Source organism: Microtus oregoni, unplaced genomic scaffold (genome assembly GCF_018167655.1).
Source record: "Microtus oregoni isolate MIOR12 unplaced genomic scaffold, Mior012 000109F_ref0000275, whole genome shotgun sequence".
Lineage (NCBI taxonomy): Eukaryota > Metazoa > Chordata > Mammalia > Rodentia > Cricetidae > Microtus > Microtus oregoni.
This window is the reverse complement of record NW_024544727.1, coordinates 2,180,331-2,195,929: the sequence shown is the minus strand read 5'-3', so window position 1 is coordinate 2,195,929 and position 15,599 is coordinate 2,180,331. Positions and strand designations below refer to the sequence as shown.

The following is a 15,599-nucleotide window of genomic DNA, read 5'->3' as shown; positions in this document are numbered from 1 at the left end:
CGCTGGGAGTCAAGCCCAACTCCCCTGCAAGAGTAGCAACCGCTTTTAACCACCAAGCAGCTCAGTCCCACTTCACTATTGTTCTCGGGGTAGCAGGTCCCTAATCCATACTCTGAGTGCACCAAGACTAGAAGAGGGGCTTCTTGACGTGCTTGGAGAAGAGCACACACCTCAGAGAAGGGCAGCTGCTCTGTGATAGAGGCCTTGTGGGGTAGACAGTGAGTGGGGCTCTCCCTCAGAGCAATAGAGTGGAGGACGTGTGAGAATATTCTGTGGTGCCTGTAGAAGACAGGCTTGTTAGAACAGCCTGAGACTCTCCCAGCCATGCAGGGCCAACACTCTGCTTCCCCTGGGTGAGAACGCTCTATAGCTGTCTTTCCTGATTCCCATAGTAGAGCCCACGTGAGAGATGGAGATGGAGAGGTAACCAGCTCAGAAGCAGCTTTTCAGAAATCTTGCTAGGAAATCTTGTTTTGAAAGCTTGTAATCCCAGTCCTTGAGGGGAAGCAGGATGATCAGGAGTTCAGAGCCATCCTTGGCTGCATAGCAAGTTCAAGGCTAACCTAGATTACATCTGACCCCGTCTCAAAAATGAAGCAAAACGGGAGGCAGAGCCAGGCGGATCTCTGTGAGTTCGAGACCAGCCTGGTCTACAAGAGCTAGATCCAGGACAGGCTCCAAAACCACAGAGAAACCCTGTCTCGAAAAACCAAAAAAAAAAAAAAAAAAAAAAAGAAGCAAAACAATAAAAAAGTCTAAGGAGTGCCTTGTGCTAGAAGCTCCATAACCCATCTTTTTCTGCACACCTCTGTCTAGCCAGCTCTAGCTACTGGCTAGGATCCCCAGGGGACTTAGGCTACTTGAGTTAAAGACATTCTTGATTAGGCTGGATCTAACAACTGATCTTCTGCTTCAGTCTCCCAAGTACCTAGAACTCCAGGTGTAGTGTATACACCATTGGTAGGCTGAATTTCCCATTTTTTAAAAAAAGTATTTACAGGGTTTCTCTGTAGGTTTGGAGCCTATCCTGGAACTAGCTCTTGTTGACCAGGCTGGCCTCAAACTCACAGAGATCCACCTGCTTCTGCTTCCCGAGTGCTGGGATTAAAGGCATGCGCCACCACCGCCCAGCGTACATTGGTGTTTTGTCTGTATGTATGGGATGTAGTTACAGACAGCTGTGAGCTGCCATGTGGGTGCTGGGAATTGAACCAGTGTTCCTAACAGCTGAGCCATCTCTCCAGCTCCAAGTCTGCCCATTGTAAAGTGTTTTGTGTGATTCCAGGCATCCAGTGAGGTCAGTAAATGGCTAAAGTTTGTGATTAGAGGGAACCCTCGAGGGTTGGAGAGATGTCTCAGAGGCTGAGAGCACTGACTGCTCTTCCAGAGGTCCCAGGTTTAATTCCCAACACTCACATGGCAGCTCACACCTGTCTGTAACTAACTCCAGGGCTTCTGAAACTTTGACACACACATACAGGTAGATAAGACAACAACGAACACAAAATAAAAAATAGATTATTTTTTTTAAAGGAGCTCCTCCAACATTTTGTAGTCAAAAGAATCAAAATGGAAAATATGTCTAGGGAAGAGGACACTAATTGGTTGTCCAAATACCCAATGATCATGCCTGCAAACAAAACACAAGTAACATTACACAGACCGAGCAGGTTATATCAGGGATCTATATGTATACACATACACATGTTTGCATGTAACATCAACTAATGACACAGAGGCCATGAACTTGAGAGAGAGGAAAGAGGAGTATATGTGAGAGATTGAGGGGAGAAAGGGAGAGGGGAAGACGATAGAATTATAATTTCAAAAGTAAAAGGGGTAATTTTTAAAAATGGAGGATGTGCTTCTGCTTCCCTACGGAGGATCAATGTCAGCATTGTCAGCAGGATCTGTCCTAATTGTTGTGGCCAGGTGAGATGGGGCCTGACCATCCCAGACTCAGGTATTAGAATCCTCTCTTGTCAAGGAGGGTTTTTACCACAGCTCAGAGAGATAGCCAATAGTGCCAACAGCTCTCTCCGTCGTGGGGGAGGTCGTCTGGATGTGTGTGTGTGTGTGTGTGTGTGTGTGTGTGTGTGTGTGGTGCGGGGAGGGGAGGCAGATGCTGTTTCCTGATAGAGGACATGACGGTTTCAGGGACGCCCCTTGCCTAGGCAAACCAGGGCACAAACCGCCCAAACAAGCGCCGCCTCAGGGATGAGGTTTTGCACTACCTGTCCAACGAAGTCCGCACAGGTCTTGCGCCCCTCATTGCTTGTGTTCCTGGCAGACACGTGGAGGAACCTGTTTGTTGACAGCAAGGGTAGCATTCGGAGGGTCTGGGGCGCCTGACTCCTAGCGGGCAATGGAGGGTACAGGGAGAGCACGCGAGGCTTAGAGAGTGCAATGGAGCGACCACGGGGTGTTTTGGGGCGCGCAGGAGCCTCCAGGGTGAGGCGGGAAGCGCACGCGGGGGTGGGACTGGAGCGCGGGGCGGGGCGGGGCGGGGCGGGGCGGGCTCGGCGATCAGTCCTCCCCTTGCGCGCCCGCGCCTCTCTCCTTCGTGCTCCCGCCCTTCTGGTGCCGCCGCGCGGCCAGAGGCGAAGCAACTTTGCTCGCGCCGGGGCTGGACGGACCTGTCCCGCGCAGAGCCCGCAAGGCCATGGACGTGTTGGTTTGGCTGCTGCTGCCGCTCCTGCTGCTGGGCGCGCAGCCGCACCACGGCGCCAGGTGAGCGCCTCCCGGGCGGGCCGGGGACTATGTGGGGCGGGAGGGACTCGTCCTTTGGCGGGCGCCCTCGGTGGGGCAGAGTTCGGAGTTGCTGGACCCTTAGTCTTCACCCCAGGTCCTCCCAGGTCTGTTTTGTGCGTGCTGTTCTTCCAGTTCTGAGAACCTCGCCGACCTCTCCTTGATGCCCGGGTGCTGTCCGTCGTCCCCGGTGCTGAACGCTGCTCGGCGGGGAGGGGTTGGAGCCTCCAGGTCAGGCTATATGGACAGCTCTATTGATCCTGGGCCTTGGCCGCTTCTCACTTGAGCTGGTTCCTGCTATACTGGTGCCCTTCCAGGTGCTGAACTGAATGAATCTCGGCAGCATGAGCTGAGGGCAAAAAGAAGGGAAAGACTTGAGAACTGAGGCTGGGGGGAGGGGGCAGGTCTACCCTTGAGATGGGTGGGGGGAAATGACCACCCATTGCCTCTGACTTGGACGGACACTTCAGGTAGGTTTGTCCCAACCCTGTCAGCAGGGCAGAGGCTACTGTGGGTCTCCTTTCAGGAGTCACTTCAGAGTTTACAGACGGAATTCTGACTGCAGGTGAATGGCACCCAAGTAGTCCCGTCCCATACCCACCATGGAAGGTGACTGCAGTTTCCCCAGAGCGAGAAGACTCTGAGAGTGGAGGCCTTGGCTGGAGCCTCCTATCAGTAACCAGCAACAAACCACAGTCCCTTTCTTCTTTCTCCACTCTCTGGAACCTAAAACCCAACCTTGGTCACCTTGGTCACCTTGGGCAGAGCCAGCTGCCATGAGTCATGAGTGAGGGGCCTTTGTGAAAATTATTTGGATGAAGAGGCAGCAAATGGTCAAAACAGGCCCCTCATGCCCTAGACTTGATGGCTGACTGATGAACGGACACGGAGAGGGTTGGGCAACAGATATGGCTGCATGCCAGCTGTATTTTGGCCATGGAGGTCCAGGAAGCAGGTCATGCAGGTGTCCGCGTTTCTTTGTTGGCAAGTAGGGAACAAGTCCAGAAGGTCTGGCTACAAATGCTAGAACTAGGTTGGAGACCAGAGAACAGGCACTGACCATGAGCCTCTGACCATCAGAGCTGTGGAAAGGGCTTTGTTCCTTTGAGTCCCTGTGGGCTTTACTTCCCTTCTTTTCAGAAAGGAGGGTGAGGCACAGCTACGGCTGTCATGTTTGAGGCTCTGGGGTCAGATGCTGGCCTTGTCTATGGCCACCTGGCCAAGAATTTGAAACTCGAGAGGTTCCGACACCCCAACACTTCAGCCTGAGCGTGGTTCCTGTCCTGTGCCGACATGAAGCTCCTTTTGTGTCTATTTATTCTATTTACAGGGCCTATTTATAGGTTGCTTGCTGGGAAATTCTCTAGACCACACCCCAAATCTGCGTGTGTCGCCCATCCCCTTCCTCAAATTAAAAAAAGAAATGAAAAGAAATTCTAAACCCTTGGCTGTATGAAGCTTCTGAGGCGTTGGGTAGGGGGCTGTGCACCTGTTTTCTTGGGTAGAAAAGCTGAGGGGCTCAAGCCTGAGGCTTGTCATTATCCTAACCTTATGTGGCATTGCACCGTGCATAAAGTGGAGGATGCCATCCTCTGACTGAGCAGAGGCACCGTCTTGTCACATTTAAAAAGTTTAGCCTTGGAAGGTTCTGTCCAGACTTCTGCATGGCTTGGCAATAACACAATGTGTAGCAGGATGTCAGGGCTGAAGGATTCCCTCAGGGTGGGAAGAGCCAAAGACATAGCTGTCAGTTCAGTCTTTGTGGTGACCTTCAGGTTTAGCAAGGTGCTGACCGTGCAGGGCCTTTTCTTCAGACAGTTTTAGACCGCTTCCCCTCTTCTCTTCGTCTCCAGATTGTCCTCAGTCTTGACCTCAGTGTTTCTTTGTGGGAAAGACTGTGATAGGAAAAAGTGTACATGTCCTATGTTGTGGGCTGGGTGCAGAGTGTGAAGACCTGCAAATAGGGTGGGCACCGGGCTTGTCAACTGCACACCCGTGTGGGTGTCCCTCCCAGGCTGCTGGCACCTCCATCTCCTTGGCGCTCACGGTGTGATGGTCGCGATGCTCTTCTTTGCCTTGGTAACTGGGATGCTAGCAAGGCGCATGCTGCTCTAAAAGTGGAGCTGTGGGATCCGTGGGCTTGTGTGTGCGCAGTGGATGCATGCTGCAGCGAGGAGCATCCGCTGCCTGGTTCAGCTGCACCCACTTTCCCTTTCTGTCTCCAGAGGCACAGGGTGGGCTCATTTCTCAGTGGGGAGAGTGGGAGGGAGTTCCCATAACACACCAGAAGTAGTTCAAGGGGGCAGCTAGTGTGTTTTCACTGTGCCTGCTCTGCTCCAAGACTTTGAATCTCTAAACCAACGCCTGACATGTGTTTACGAGTCTGTCTGTCCGAATGTCTCTAGATCCAAATAATATTCCAACCTTAGGTTATCAATGGTCTCCAAGGGAGCTGGGAGAACCTGCAGCCCTCTGCCAATATAACTGTAACTTACTAGTAAGAATGGAGACCTTTCCACCCCGTGTTATGTTCCGTTATATGTCCATTAGCACGCCTGCTCTGCAAAACCATGAATAACAGCAGAGCTGCAGGAGCTGTGGGCTTCAGGCCCCAGAATCTGGCGCGTAGCCGATCCTTCCTCAGCCTAGTCCTCCGTACTTATTCACAGTAGAAAGATGGCAGCCATTCTCCCAGCAGGGAGACACTGGAGTGGGTATCGTCTCCTCCTTTCTCACTCCCAGAACTTGGTTTACTGTTTTGGCTCTGCCAATTCAAGACGATCTTCCTGAAGAATTGCTTTTAAGTTCCCAGCAGACCTAGGATAAGGACAGAGGAGATACACGCACATGTGTGCCATTGCCCTGAGACAGGGCCAGGAAGGACGGTGTCTCCTGATGGCCTCATTCCACACTGGCTGGATGACAGCTGGGTAGTCCAAAAATAAAGCCCGTTTTGAGTCCCTTCACATCTGGCCTTCAGGATGACTTCCATTTGCATGCCTAATTGTACTTTGCGAGAGACTGGGCTTAATTTAACCGTTTCACACCCTGTAGCTGCATTGTCTCCTCCCCAGCTCTATCTATCCCTCTCGGGGACTGCTGGGGAGCAATCTCTTTCTGTTTGGAATAAACAATAGATCCAGATACCTTGTCTAGCCCGTCGTGATGGGCTAAAGTGGTAGTACCTGGTAGATCAGAGATTTGGAAGATTTTGATACCTGGCCAACCTCTTCAAAGCCCAGGATATAAGTAGATAAAAGAACTACGGGACGGAGAGTGGAGGCTTGGACCATCTGCTACTTGTGCCTCCCCAACTTAGAAAGACTTTAGGGCTCCTACCTGAGAGTAAATAAAGTCACAGGAGCACAGTCTTACCATGTGTAGGGAAAGGCACAGCTCTGCCTGGCACCCCAGGCTATGTCAGTTCTAGCAGGACTGCGTAGAGTCTGCTGGTGTTGTTATTTGTTTGCTTGTCCCCCTCCATTTTGGTTCTTAGAAACTTGTCTCACGTAGCCCAGTCTGACCTTGAACTCACTATACATCTGAGGCTGGCCTTAAATTCCTGATCCTCCTACCTCCATCTCTGAGATCACAGCCCTGTGCCACCAAACCTGACAGAACCATGTGTTTAAAATGTAAATTTTAGCAGGACGGTGGTAGCGCACACCTTTAATCCCAGCACTCAGGAGGCAGAGGCAGGTGGATCTCTGAGTCTGAGGCCAGCCTGGTCTACAGAAGCGAGTTCCAGGACAGGCTCCAAAGCCACAGAGAAACCCTGTCTTGAAAAACCAAAAAAACAAAAAACAAAAACAAAAACAAAAAACAAAACAAAAATGTGAATTTTAACTATGAGACCTGCTGTTCAGAATCCCCGCCCTGACTCCAGATTGAGGCTTTCCCTGTCTCCAAGGCCCTTCATATCTACTTCTACCTTGTTATGGCCACTGGTCACGTCCTGTTCACAATCCAGAACCTCCTCTGTCCTGCTGTCATTTTCTTCAAGAGACTGTTCCTCTGTATAGCCTCCAGCCTGGGCAAAAGAGAGCCTGTAGAATGATCAGCACTATTCCCATCATCTCTTCCCACGAGACCAGCCCTCTCCCTAACCTGAGCTGTGGCTCAGCCTTAGAGAGGGGTTACTTGATGGTCTGGAGAAATGGCTCAGTTGGTAAAGTGAAGGCACAGACAGGATCCCTGTGGGTCACCAGCGTACCTTACTGAGTATGTGTCAGGTTACTGAGAGATGCTCATATAGAGAAACAGGCCGTGCACAGAGGACAGCCAGGCATTCAGTACCCAAGAGGGCTCAGGGGACTATTGCAGTGGTCTTACGGGGTGACCCTGCAAAAGGCCTCATTTCTGGTAGTGCCAGGTAGGCCTGGCTCAGACTTCCTCCACATCCCAGACCGAGGACCTGGAAGCCATATCCAAAGTTACTCTCTTGTTCCCAGAACAGGATGGTCAGAGTAACAAGAGGTTTACTGAGAGGCTGTTAAGGAGATATGTTGATTCTTGTCTTCTAGAAGGAAGGAATTCTGTCAAGAGATATAGACAATTTAAGTAGAAGCTTTTTTAGCAAAGCAAGTACTCAAAAAGAGACTGGAGTGGGCTGCGCAAAGGCAGAGAGAAACCCAGTGGATCTGGGTTGTGGATTTTAAAGATGTTTTTATGAATATTTATGCAGTGGGTGGTATTTTCATGGGGGTAAGATAATACTTTTTCCCTCCCAAATCATGGTGGACAGGATCTTCCTTTCTGATATTTATTTTCATGCCTCACACAAAAAGGATGTGTCAGCATCACAATGCAAGAGATATCACGATGACATAGGGTCTCTTGAGGATGCAGACTTTGTTAGCGTGGGAGGATGTCCTGGTGCTTTGGTTTCTGGTATACAGGGAACAACCTCTTGGAAGCTCCAAGGGTGTTGACCCACAAAGGGATACTCTGACCAATAGCAGACACAGTTACCAAGATGCAGCTGCATTTTCCCCAGTTACCTCAGGTCTAACTCCTCGCCTAACCAGTACTGTTCCCCTCTTTTTTAGGCGAGTCCTCCCCTTAATTGCAGATCATTTCCCTGGGGGCAGGAGTTTAGCATGCATTAGTGTCTTAGGTTGCCACAACACATTATGCAAACAACAAGAAATTTTTCTTTTGTACTTCTGAAGGCCAGAAACCCCAGACTCTCTGGAATGTCTGTGAGGATGGTTGCCCTGGGCTTCCCTCCCGCTTCTAGTGGCGGTCAGCTGCACTCAGCACTCCTCATCTTGTGGAGGCACCGCCAGCCTCTCCCTTGTCCTCACCTGCCTTCCCATCTCTGCCATCTGTTTTCTAAGAGGCCTGCGGTGCTCCAAGGTAGCCTTATTCCAGTTACACTCACAAAGACCTTATTCTCAGATAACGTGCCACACTGAGGGGTGGAAATGACGACTGGGAACTTGGTTCCAGCAAGCAGAAGAAAGAACGGAGAGGCTGCTTAGGGCTCCGTGTTCTTGCTGTGTCTGCTGGTGGCAGGGTGGGTCCTGATGTTTACCTCATAGTTTTGAATCCATTGGAGGGAAATCCACACGGCTACCTCAGCAGCCTGAGGAGTTCCCCACACTTTTAGGGACCACAACTCAGGCCAAACTGGTATTTGTGACTTCATCACAGGAAAATTTCAGTACTAGCCAGTGTATCAAGCAGAGATGGAGATGGTATCCATCTTTTCACAGACAAGATCTCATTCTATAGCTCTGGCTGGCTTGGTACTCGCTGGACAAACCAGGTTCGACTTTCTGAACTCATAGGCAGCTGCCTATCTCTGCCTCTGCCTACCAAGTATTGGAATTACAAGGCCAGATTTTATTATCGATATTTTAATATAAACATGAGAACTAAGAGAAAGGAAATCACTCAGAAAGAAGGCCGTGATTAGTGTACACATGTGTTCCAGAAGCAAGCAAGGGAAAGTAAAACAGACAGTCATGTCAATGAGAGTCTCAATTAGTTATCTTGGCATTAGCCATAAATACTTTTTTTTGGGGGGGGGTGACTTTCAAGTTGCATCTCAAAAGGTTGCTAAGAAACCTTTTATCTTTTCCTTTTTCCCTCTTGGCAAGTGAGATTGAAGGGTGGCTCAGGCAACACCTTGGATTATAATCTGATAAGGTAAAAACCAGAAGGCACTGGAATTACACAAAGGGTATTTAGGTATTTATTCTCCTGTAAATGGAGTTTCTGGTGAGATTCCTAGAATCTGGAAATTTACTCCTGGGAAGAAAAAAGACCTTAAGAAGTTGTTAATTGTGCAGAATTCTTGCTTCTCTGCTGCCGAGAAGCTTCACCTGGATTCCAGAGTAAGTGGGCTCCTCTCCTTCTCATGTCCCCAAGATTTTCCCTGCCTTTCTATCCTACCTGGTAGCTCTGCTGGGAAGAGCAAGGCCAGCGCAGGCTGCTGTGTTCACCTGTCCCCACCTGCTCCAGGGTCAGGCTGAGCCCTAGATATCATGGTCACCTGGGAGCGGGGGAAGAGAGACTCTCCTGAGAGGATAACACCCCACCCGAGTTTCTGGGTACCTCTCACACTCCTTTCTCTCAAGTCATATTTAGGAAACTTTGCTGATAGGAAGGCCATGTGCTCTTGTTGGGCTGGGGTCCTTTGCTTTGGGGGCAAGCTCTAGGGATTGGAACATGGGCAATGGCTTGCCAAGACTTTGATTTTCTTCCATGAACATGTGGAGGAAGGGGACTAGGGTGACTCTCAAGGGAGTCTGGGAGCTTTACCTATAGCCTGAGGTGGGCACAGGAGACAAGAAGGTCCCTAATGCTGGAAGGTGACAGAAGTGTGGAGGACCTCTGCATTGTCCTGCATCTTGCCTAAAAGGCCCAAAGGGGCTGGCACCTGTTTTTCCTTGGTGTAGGTACCCAGGACTGTGCTCCACCCCTAGGCCCCGGTGCTCTGTCTGCTGTAACCAGTTGGCTTTGTGTTCCCAGAGCAATGAACGATATTGGGGACTATGTGGGCTCCAACCTGGAGATATCCTGGCTCCCTAACCTGGACGGCCTAATGGAGGGCTATGCCCGGAACTTCCGGCCAGGCATTGGAGGTACGGGCAGCTGATGGGGGCAGGGTCATAGGCAAACAGGAACAGCTCCAACCCTGGGTTTGCTGTGGGTGCGGGTTCTGCTGGGTCCTTGTTTGGCATCTCCAGGGGTTATTGGATTTCAAGCCCCAGCAGTCCCAGATGGAAGAGGAATCTCCCCAGGCATTGTGGCAAATGTGTACCAACTCCAAGTTCCTGGAAAAGCTCTTGATTCTTCCTCTGTCCTGTTTGTTTGGGCCAGCCTTAGAGGGTAGCTGGGGTGCCGGGCTGTGGTTTCTACTAAAACTTTAGCAGGCCCCTGCTTCTTACAGGTCCCCCTGTGAACGTGGCCCTTGCCCTAGAGGTAGCCAGCATTGACCACATCTCAGAGGCAAACATGGTAGGTGCCGGATGATACTGCTCCCTGGTTCTTGTGCCACCAGGAGGACAACAAGGGATGACTGTGACAGTGTTGTCCCTCCTTCTCTACAGGAATACACCATGACAGTGTTCCTGCACCAGAGCTGGCGGGACAGCAGGCTCTCCTACAACCATACCAACGAGACCCTAGGTCTGGACAGCCGCTTTGTGGACAAGCTCTGGCTTCCTGACACCTTCATTGTGAATGCCAAGTCTGCCTGGTTCCATGATGTGACTGTGGAGAACAAGCTTATCCGCTTGCAGCCTGACGGTGTGATCTTATACAGCATCCGGTGAGCAGGGCCTGCCTCCCCCTGCTGCTCAGGCACAGACCCTCAATCTCCCAGGTCACAGAGACATGAACGGCAGAGACGGATGCTCATTGTACCCTCAGAGGCTGCTTAGCTGGCATTAGCTCCAGATGTTACAGGAGTTAGACAGATGTTTCTGTTTTTCAAATCACGTTAAATCTGTATAATATATATTCACTGCTTTAAAGGGAATATTTTAGCACAGTTGGCCTCTGAAATCTAACCCATAACTGTCTCTGTGACATTCAATCACCCCAAAGGGGGCACCGCTGTCTGGGGCGCCAAGATGCTTATCCATCAAGCAATCACACTTCGGGTTTGTGCATGCATGTTTGCATGTGTTTGTGGCATGTGTATGAAAATGGAGACTGTACTTTCACTTCCCAGCCACCCAGATTCGAATAATCACACAAAAACTATATTAATTACAACACTGTTTTTTCAATAGCTTAGGCATATTTCTAGCTAGCTCTTACATCTTAAATTAATCCATTTCTATTATTTTATCTTTTACCACGAGACTTGTGGTTTGTCACCTTACATCTTGCTTCTTGGACAGCCACATGGTATCTGCCTGACTCCACCTCTCCCCCTGGAATTCAGTTTAGTTTCCCTGCCTAACTATATTCTGCCCTGCCACAGGCCAAAGCAGCTTCTTTATTTACCAATGGTAATAAAACATATTCATAGCGCACGGAGGGGAATCCCACATCAGTGAAGGTCAAAGGAAGACTTATAGGAGTCAGTGCTCTCCTTCCACCGTGTGGCTCCCAGGGATCAAACCCACTTTGACCACAGTGGAAGAACCTTTACCTGCTGAGCCATTGCATCAGTCACTCGGTTTTTGAGACGTGGTCTCAGGTAACTCAGACCGACTTTGAACTAATTACTATATAACCAAGGCTGGCCTTGAACTCTTAGTTCTCCGGCCATCACCTCCCGTGTGCTGAGATTATAGCTGTGCCTCACACTTATGCAGCCTGAAGACTTTAGCCACCACCCGCCCTGCTTCTGTCTTCACACGTTTGCCTTCGGTGGATATTTCATGGCAGTGGATTCACACACTGTGCAGTCTCTTACGTCTGACTTCTTTCAGTATCGCGTTTTCAAGGTCCATCTGTGTTGTAACATGTTTCCAGGGCTAAACGGTATCGCATTGCACGGTAGGAGCACATTGTCTGGCTCTTGTGACATATATGTACATGTGCACACATTTGAACGCCTGTTTTCAAACAGGCGCCTTGGAACAATGAAGTTAACCATTACCATAAAAAAAATCAAGAGATTTTTTATGAGTGTGGTAGCACATGCTTTTAATGCATGCACTTGGGAGGCAGAGGCAGGCAGATCTCTGTGAGTTCAAGGCCAGCCTGGTCTACAAAACAAGTTCTAAGACAGTCAGGGCTGTTATATAGAGAAACCCTGTCTCAAAAAACAAAAACAAACAAACAAAAACAAAACAAAATAAAAAGAATCAAGAGATTTTACATAAAAATCTAAATGTTGGTCTCTCCTGGAAAATCAGTTCATTTGGCAACAGTGAGCCTGTCCCCTACCCCCGACCCCCATAATTATCAGCTGTCCCTTGGGCTGTACTGGGGGAGTTGAGGCGGATTCTTGCCTCATAAACCTGCAACTTGGACGAACACTCAAGCATTTTAAGGAGAATAGAATAAGTGAAATCCATTTCTTGGCGGTTACAAATGTCTATTAAGACTACCCTAGTTTTCGGTTTTTGCCCAGATGCCAGAGCATGCTAAACAGGTCCCGATGAGCAGGTGGCTCCTCTGTGTTGGTGCAGGGGGATTATCTGCTGTCTGGGGGCAGAGACACCATGACCTCACCAGCCCACTCTGCCTCTACAGCATCACCTCCACAGTGGCCTGCGACATGGACCTCGCCAAGTATCCCATGGACGAGCAGGAGTGTGTGCTGGAGCTGGAGAGCTGTGAGTGCCCTCACCGAGGTGGGGTAGGCTCCTTTCTGATTGGGTGTGCTGGCTCCTCCAGTGGGGCAGGACCATCAGGACTGTGAGGCTGTGCAGCCCAGGACCAGGGCCAGGCTGACCTGGAGCAGAGGTCAGGGAAGCTTCTAGGACAGGGTTCCCTATAGGGAAGTAGCCTGTATAGGAGATGTGTAGGCTGGAAGGCCTAAGGGAACTTAACCGGCACGGGTGAAGAAGAGCCTGGAAAATCTGGCTGTGGCAACCAGGCTATCTCAACCCAACAGACCTGGGCCTCTGGGCATCCTCCATCAAGGATGGTTCCGATTTTGCTGGCACCTCTGGCCCCATCAGCCATCTCAGAGATGTAGAATGTCGTGCCAGAGCCAAGAACACTCCCCCCGACTGAATCTGCGTGGATGAGGTCTCTGTTGTTGTCACCTGGTCAGCCCCACCCCTCAGGCTCCTATGGATGGGGCATGCCCTCTGAGGCTGCCCGACGGTGGACTCTCTTACAGATGGCTACTCTTCTGAGGACATTGTCTATTACTGGTCAGAAAACCAGGAGCAGATCCACGGACTGGACAGGCTACAGCTGGCCCAGTTCACCATCACCAGTTACCGCTTCACCACGGAGTTGATGAACTTCAAGTCGGGTAACGTGGGGGCATTCCCGTGAGTTGCCTGAAGGTGCCTTGTGCTTTATAACTGAGCTGCCAGCCTGTTCTGAGGGCTGAGGATGCAGCTGGAAAAACTGCTGAGTTAGGCATTAACTGGGTGCCGCTGGCTGGGCTCGAATGGAGTGGGAACACACTGCCATGCCATAGAGCCAGGTTTCTGGGTTATTTCTTCAGTACATGAGAATAGGTGTTGTAGGCTGTTATCTTTAGGACCAAGCCCCTTCCTTGGCCACCTTTCCTTTCTGTGTGTGCTTTTATGCACAGAGTGGGGCAGAAGGCTTAGAGATGGGGGGCGGAGGCGGTTACCCTGCCATTAGCTGGACAGGTTGTTCAGAACCAATTCAACCAACTTGAACCCTTCTCTTCTTTGTCTGAATGACCCAACGTCTTTGTGGACAGGCCTAAGGCAAGGAATGGAAGGTGGATTTTCTATGGTCTTCTATCTGAGCCTTGTAAAGCCAAATAAACAAAGGAGTCCCCTCCCTGAGGCCTCTGGGGTAGATGGAGTGGTTGCGGGGAGAGCTCATCTGACAGTGGGTTGTCCCCACAGCTGGCCAGTTCCCGAGGCTCAGCTTGCACTTCCAGCTTCGGAGGAACCGGGGTGTCTACATCATCCAGTCTTACATGCCCTCTGTCCTCCTGGTTGCCATGTCCTGGGTCTCCTTCTGGATTAGCCAGGCAGCGGTGCCTGCCAGGGTGTCTCTAGGTATGAGGCTTGTCTCTCTGATGGAAGGGCTATGCAAGGCCTGGGCCACCCTGCCAGCTACGAACTGATCTCCTGGTCTCCACACCTCGTTCTGTGTGCCCTGTGCAGGGTTGGTCTCAGGAGCCTAGGGTGGGAGTTGAAAGGCTGAAGAACTTCCTTCCCTCCTGCTGGGACCCAGACACTGCTGGCTAGGGTGGGAAAGAGATGGCAGGGCTCCCGCAATGGCCACCCGTACCCACCAGGCATCACCACTGTGCTGACAATGACCACGCTCATGGTGAGTGCCCGCTCCTCCCTGCCGCGGGCTTCAGCTATCAAGGCCCTGGATGTGTATTTCTGGATCTGCTACGTGTTTGTGTTTGCTGCCCTGGTGGAGTACGCCTTTGCCCACTTCAACGCGGACTACAGGAAGAAACGGAAGGCCAAGGTCAAGGTCACAAAGCCAAGGAAAGAGGTGAGAAACTGGGTGGGCTAGTCTCAGGGTTCAGGATCAAGTCAAGAAGGACCCCTGCTGGGCACAGGGCAGCAGAAAGTGCTGGCCTTCTGCTGGCCAGCTCATGAAGGTCGCTTCTGGCCTGTGAGTCCCTGCTCCCGGGGACTGGCTCCTTAGCACAGTCTGCGATATGACTGAGTGCCACTTGCTAAGTACAGACAGGAGTACTTCTATTGACCTGAACAGGGTACTGTACAAGAGCCTTGGTCAGCCAGGTGTCCTCCTCTTCCTACCCTCTGCAGATGGATGTGCGGAACGCCATTGTCCTCTTCTCCCTCTCGGCTGCTGGGGTCAGCCAGGAGTTGGCCATCTCCCGTCGTCAGGGCCGTGTCCCTGGGAACCTCATGGGCTCCTATAGGTCTGTGGAAGTGGAGGCGAAGAAAGAGGGGGCGTCCCGCCCAGTGGGCCCAGGAGGTATCCGTTCCAGACTCAGACCCATCGACGCAGACACCATTGACATCTATGCCCGAGCTGTGTTCCCTGCAGCTTTCGCGGCTGTCAACATCATCTACTGGGCGGCATATACCATGTGACAGGGGTACGCAGTACACGGTACACCAGCCACTTTAACGTGCCCCCCTGCTGGGGGTGGTGGCTCCCAGAAACTCCTGGAGGAACAGCCTTCTTTGTGGGTCTCAAAGTGGGACGGTGAGGAAGCCTCAGTTTCCTGAGCTTTGTTCTAAAGACCGTCCAGCACTTCTTGCCGATGGAGCAGGATGGGTTTTGCATAGAGGGCCATAGCTGACCTGACCCTGAAGCTGGGCCTGGCATTGCTGGGCTCTTGGGAGCTGTGAATTTTTAGACTCAGAATGTTCCTGATTTCTAGGCTTTTGCTCTGTGGGATCAGGATCAGAGAGGAGAGTGGGGGTGGAGGACGACTCTCGTGGTGAACTGGGGGAGAAGGACATTACGAGGCCTCTTTGGTCCCAGCATGAAATAAAGCCCTGACCTGGCAGCTGGCTACTGTCTGTGTTTCCCTGTTGTTCGCTTCTCTGCCACAGGACTAGACAGGATGAGGGCAGGGGCAGCCTAGGGAGACCCGTAAAATCTAGGGTAAACTTACACTCTACACAGGGGAAGCAATGGGGTCGGGGTCCTCCCAAAAGGGGGCTAATAGAGGATGACACTGGAGGAGGGGATTTGGAAAGGAGAAGCATCAGTATTGATGACACCAGCCTGATGCACTGGTATCTGTCCTGTGCTTGTCACTGGGCTACATTGGAACCATTTTC

At 51.1% G+C, this 15,599-nt stretch overlaps 1 protein-coding gene across 1 annotated transcript; it reads left to right on the top strand.

Moving 5' to 3' along the window:
- The first annotated feature begins 2,558 nt into the window (after positions 1-2,558).
- On the top strand, positions 2,559-15,322 carry LOC121443523 (gamma-aminobutyric acid receptor subunit delta-like). Its single transcript, XM_041645273.1, has 9 exons — positions 2,559-2,730; positions 9,727-9,839; positions 10,148-10,215; positions 10,308-10,528; positions 12,412-12,494; positions 13,007-13,144; positions 13,719-13,874; positions 14,117-14,328; positions 14,610-15,322. The coding sequence occupies exons 1-9, from the start codon at positions 2,663-2,665 to the stop codon at positions 14,898-14,900; spliced, it is 1,350 nt and encodes a 449-aa protein (XP_041501207.1). The 5' UTR covers positions 2,559-2,662; the 3' UTR covers positions 14,901-15,322.
- Positions 15,323-15,599: the final 277 nt, after the last annotated feature.

What these genes read in the sequence shown, in the direction of transcription:
- LOC121443523 (XM_041645273.1), top strand. Translation starts at nt 2,663, where the DNA reads ATGGACGTGTTGGTTTGGCTGCTGCTGCCGCTCCTGCTGCTGGGCGCG. An exon ending in GTTGATGAACTTCAAGTCGG is followed by an intron (nt 13,145 to 13,718) that starts GTAACGTGGGGG and finishes TTGTCCCCACAG; the next exon opens with CTGGCCAGTTCCCGAGGCTC. An exon ending in TCACAAAGCCAAGGAAAGAG is followed by an intron (nt 14,329 to 14,609) that starts GTGAGAAACTGG and finishes TACCCTCTGCAG; the next exon opens with ATGGATGTGCGGAACGCCAT.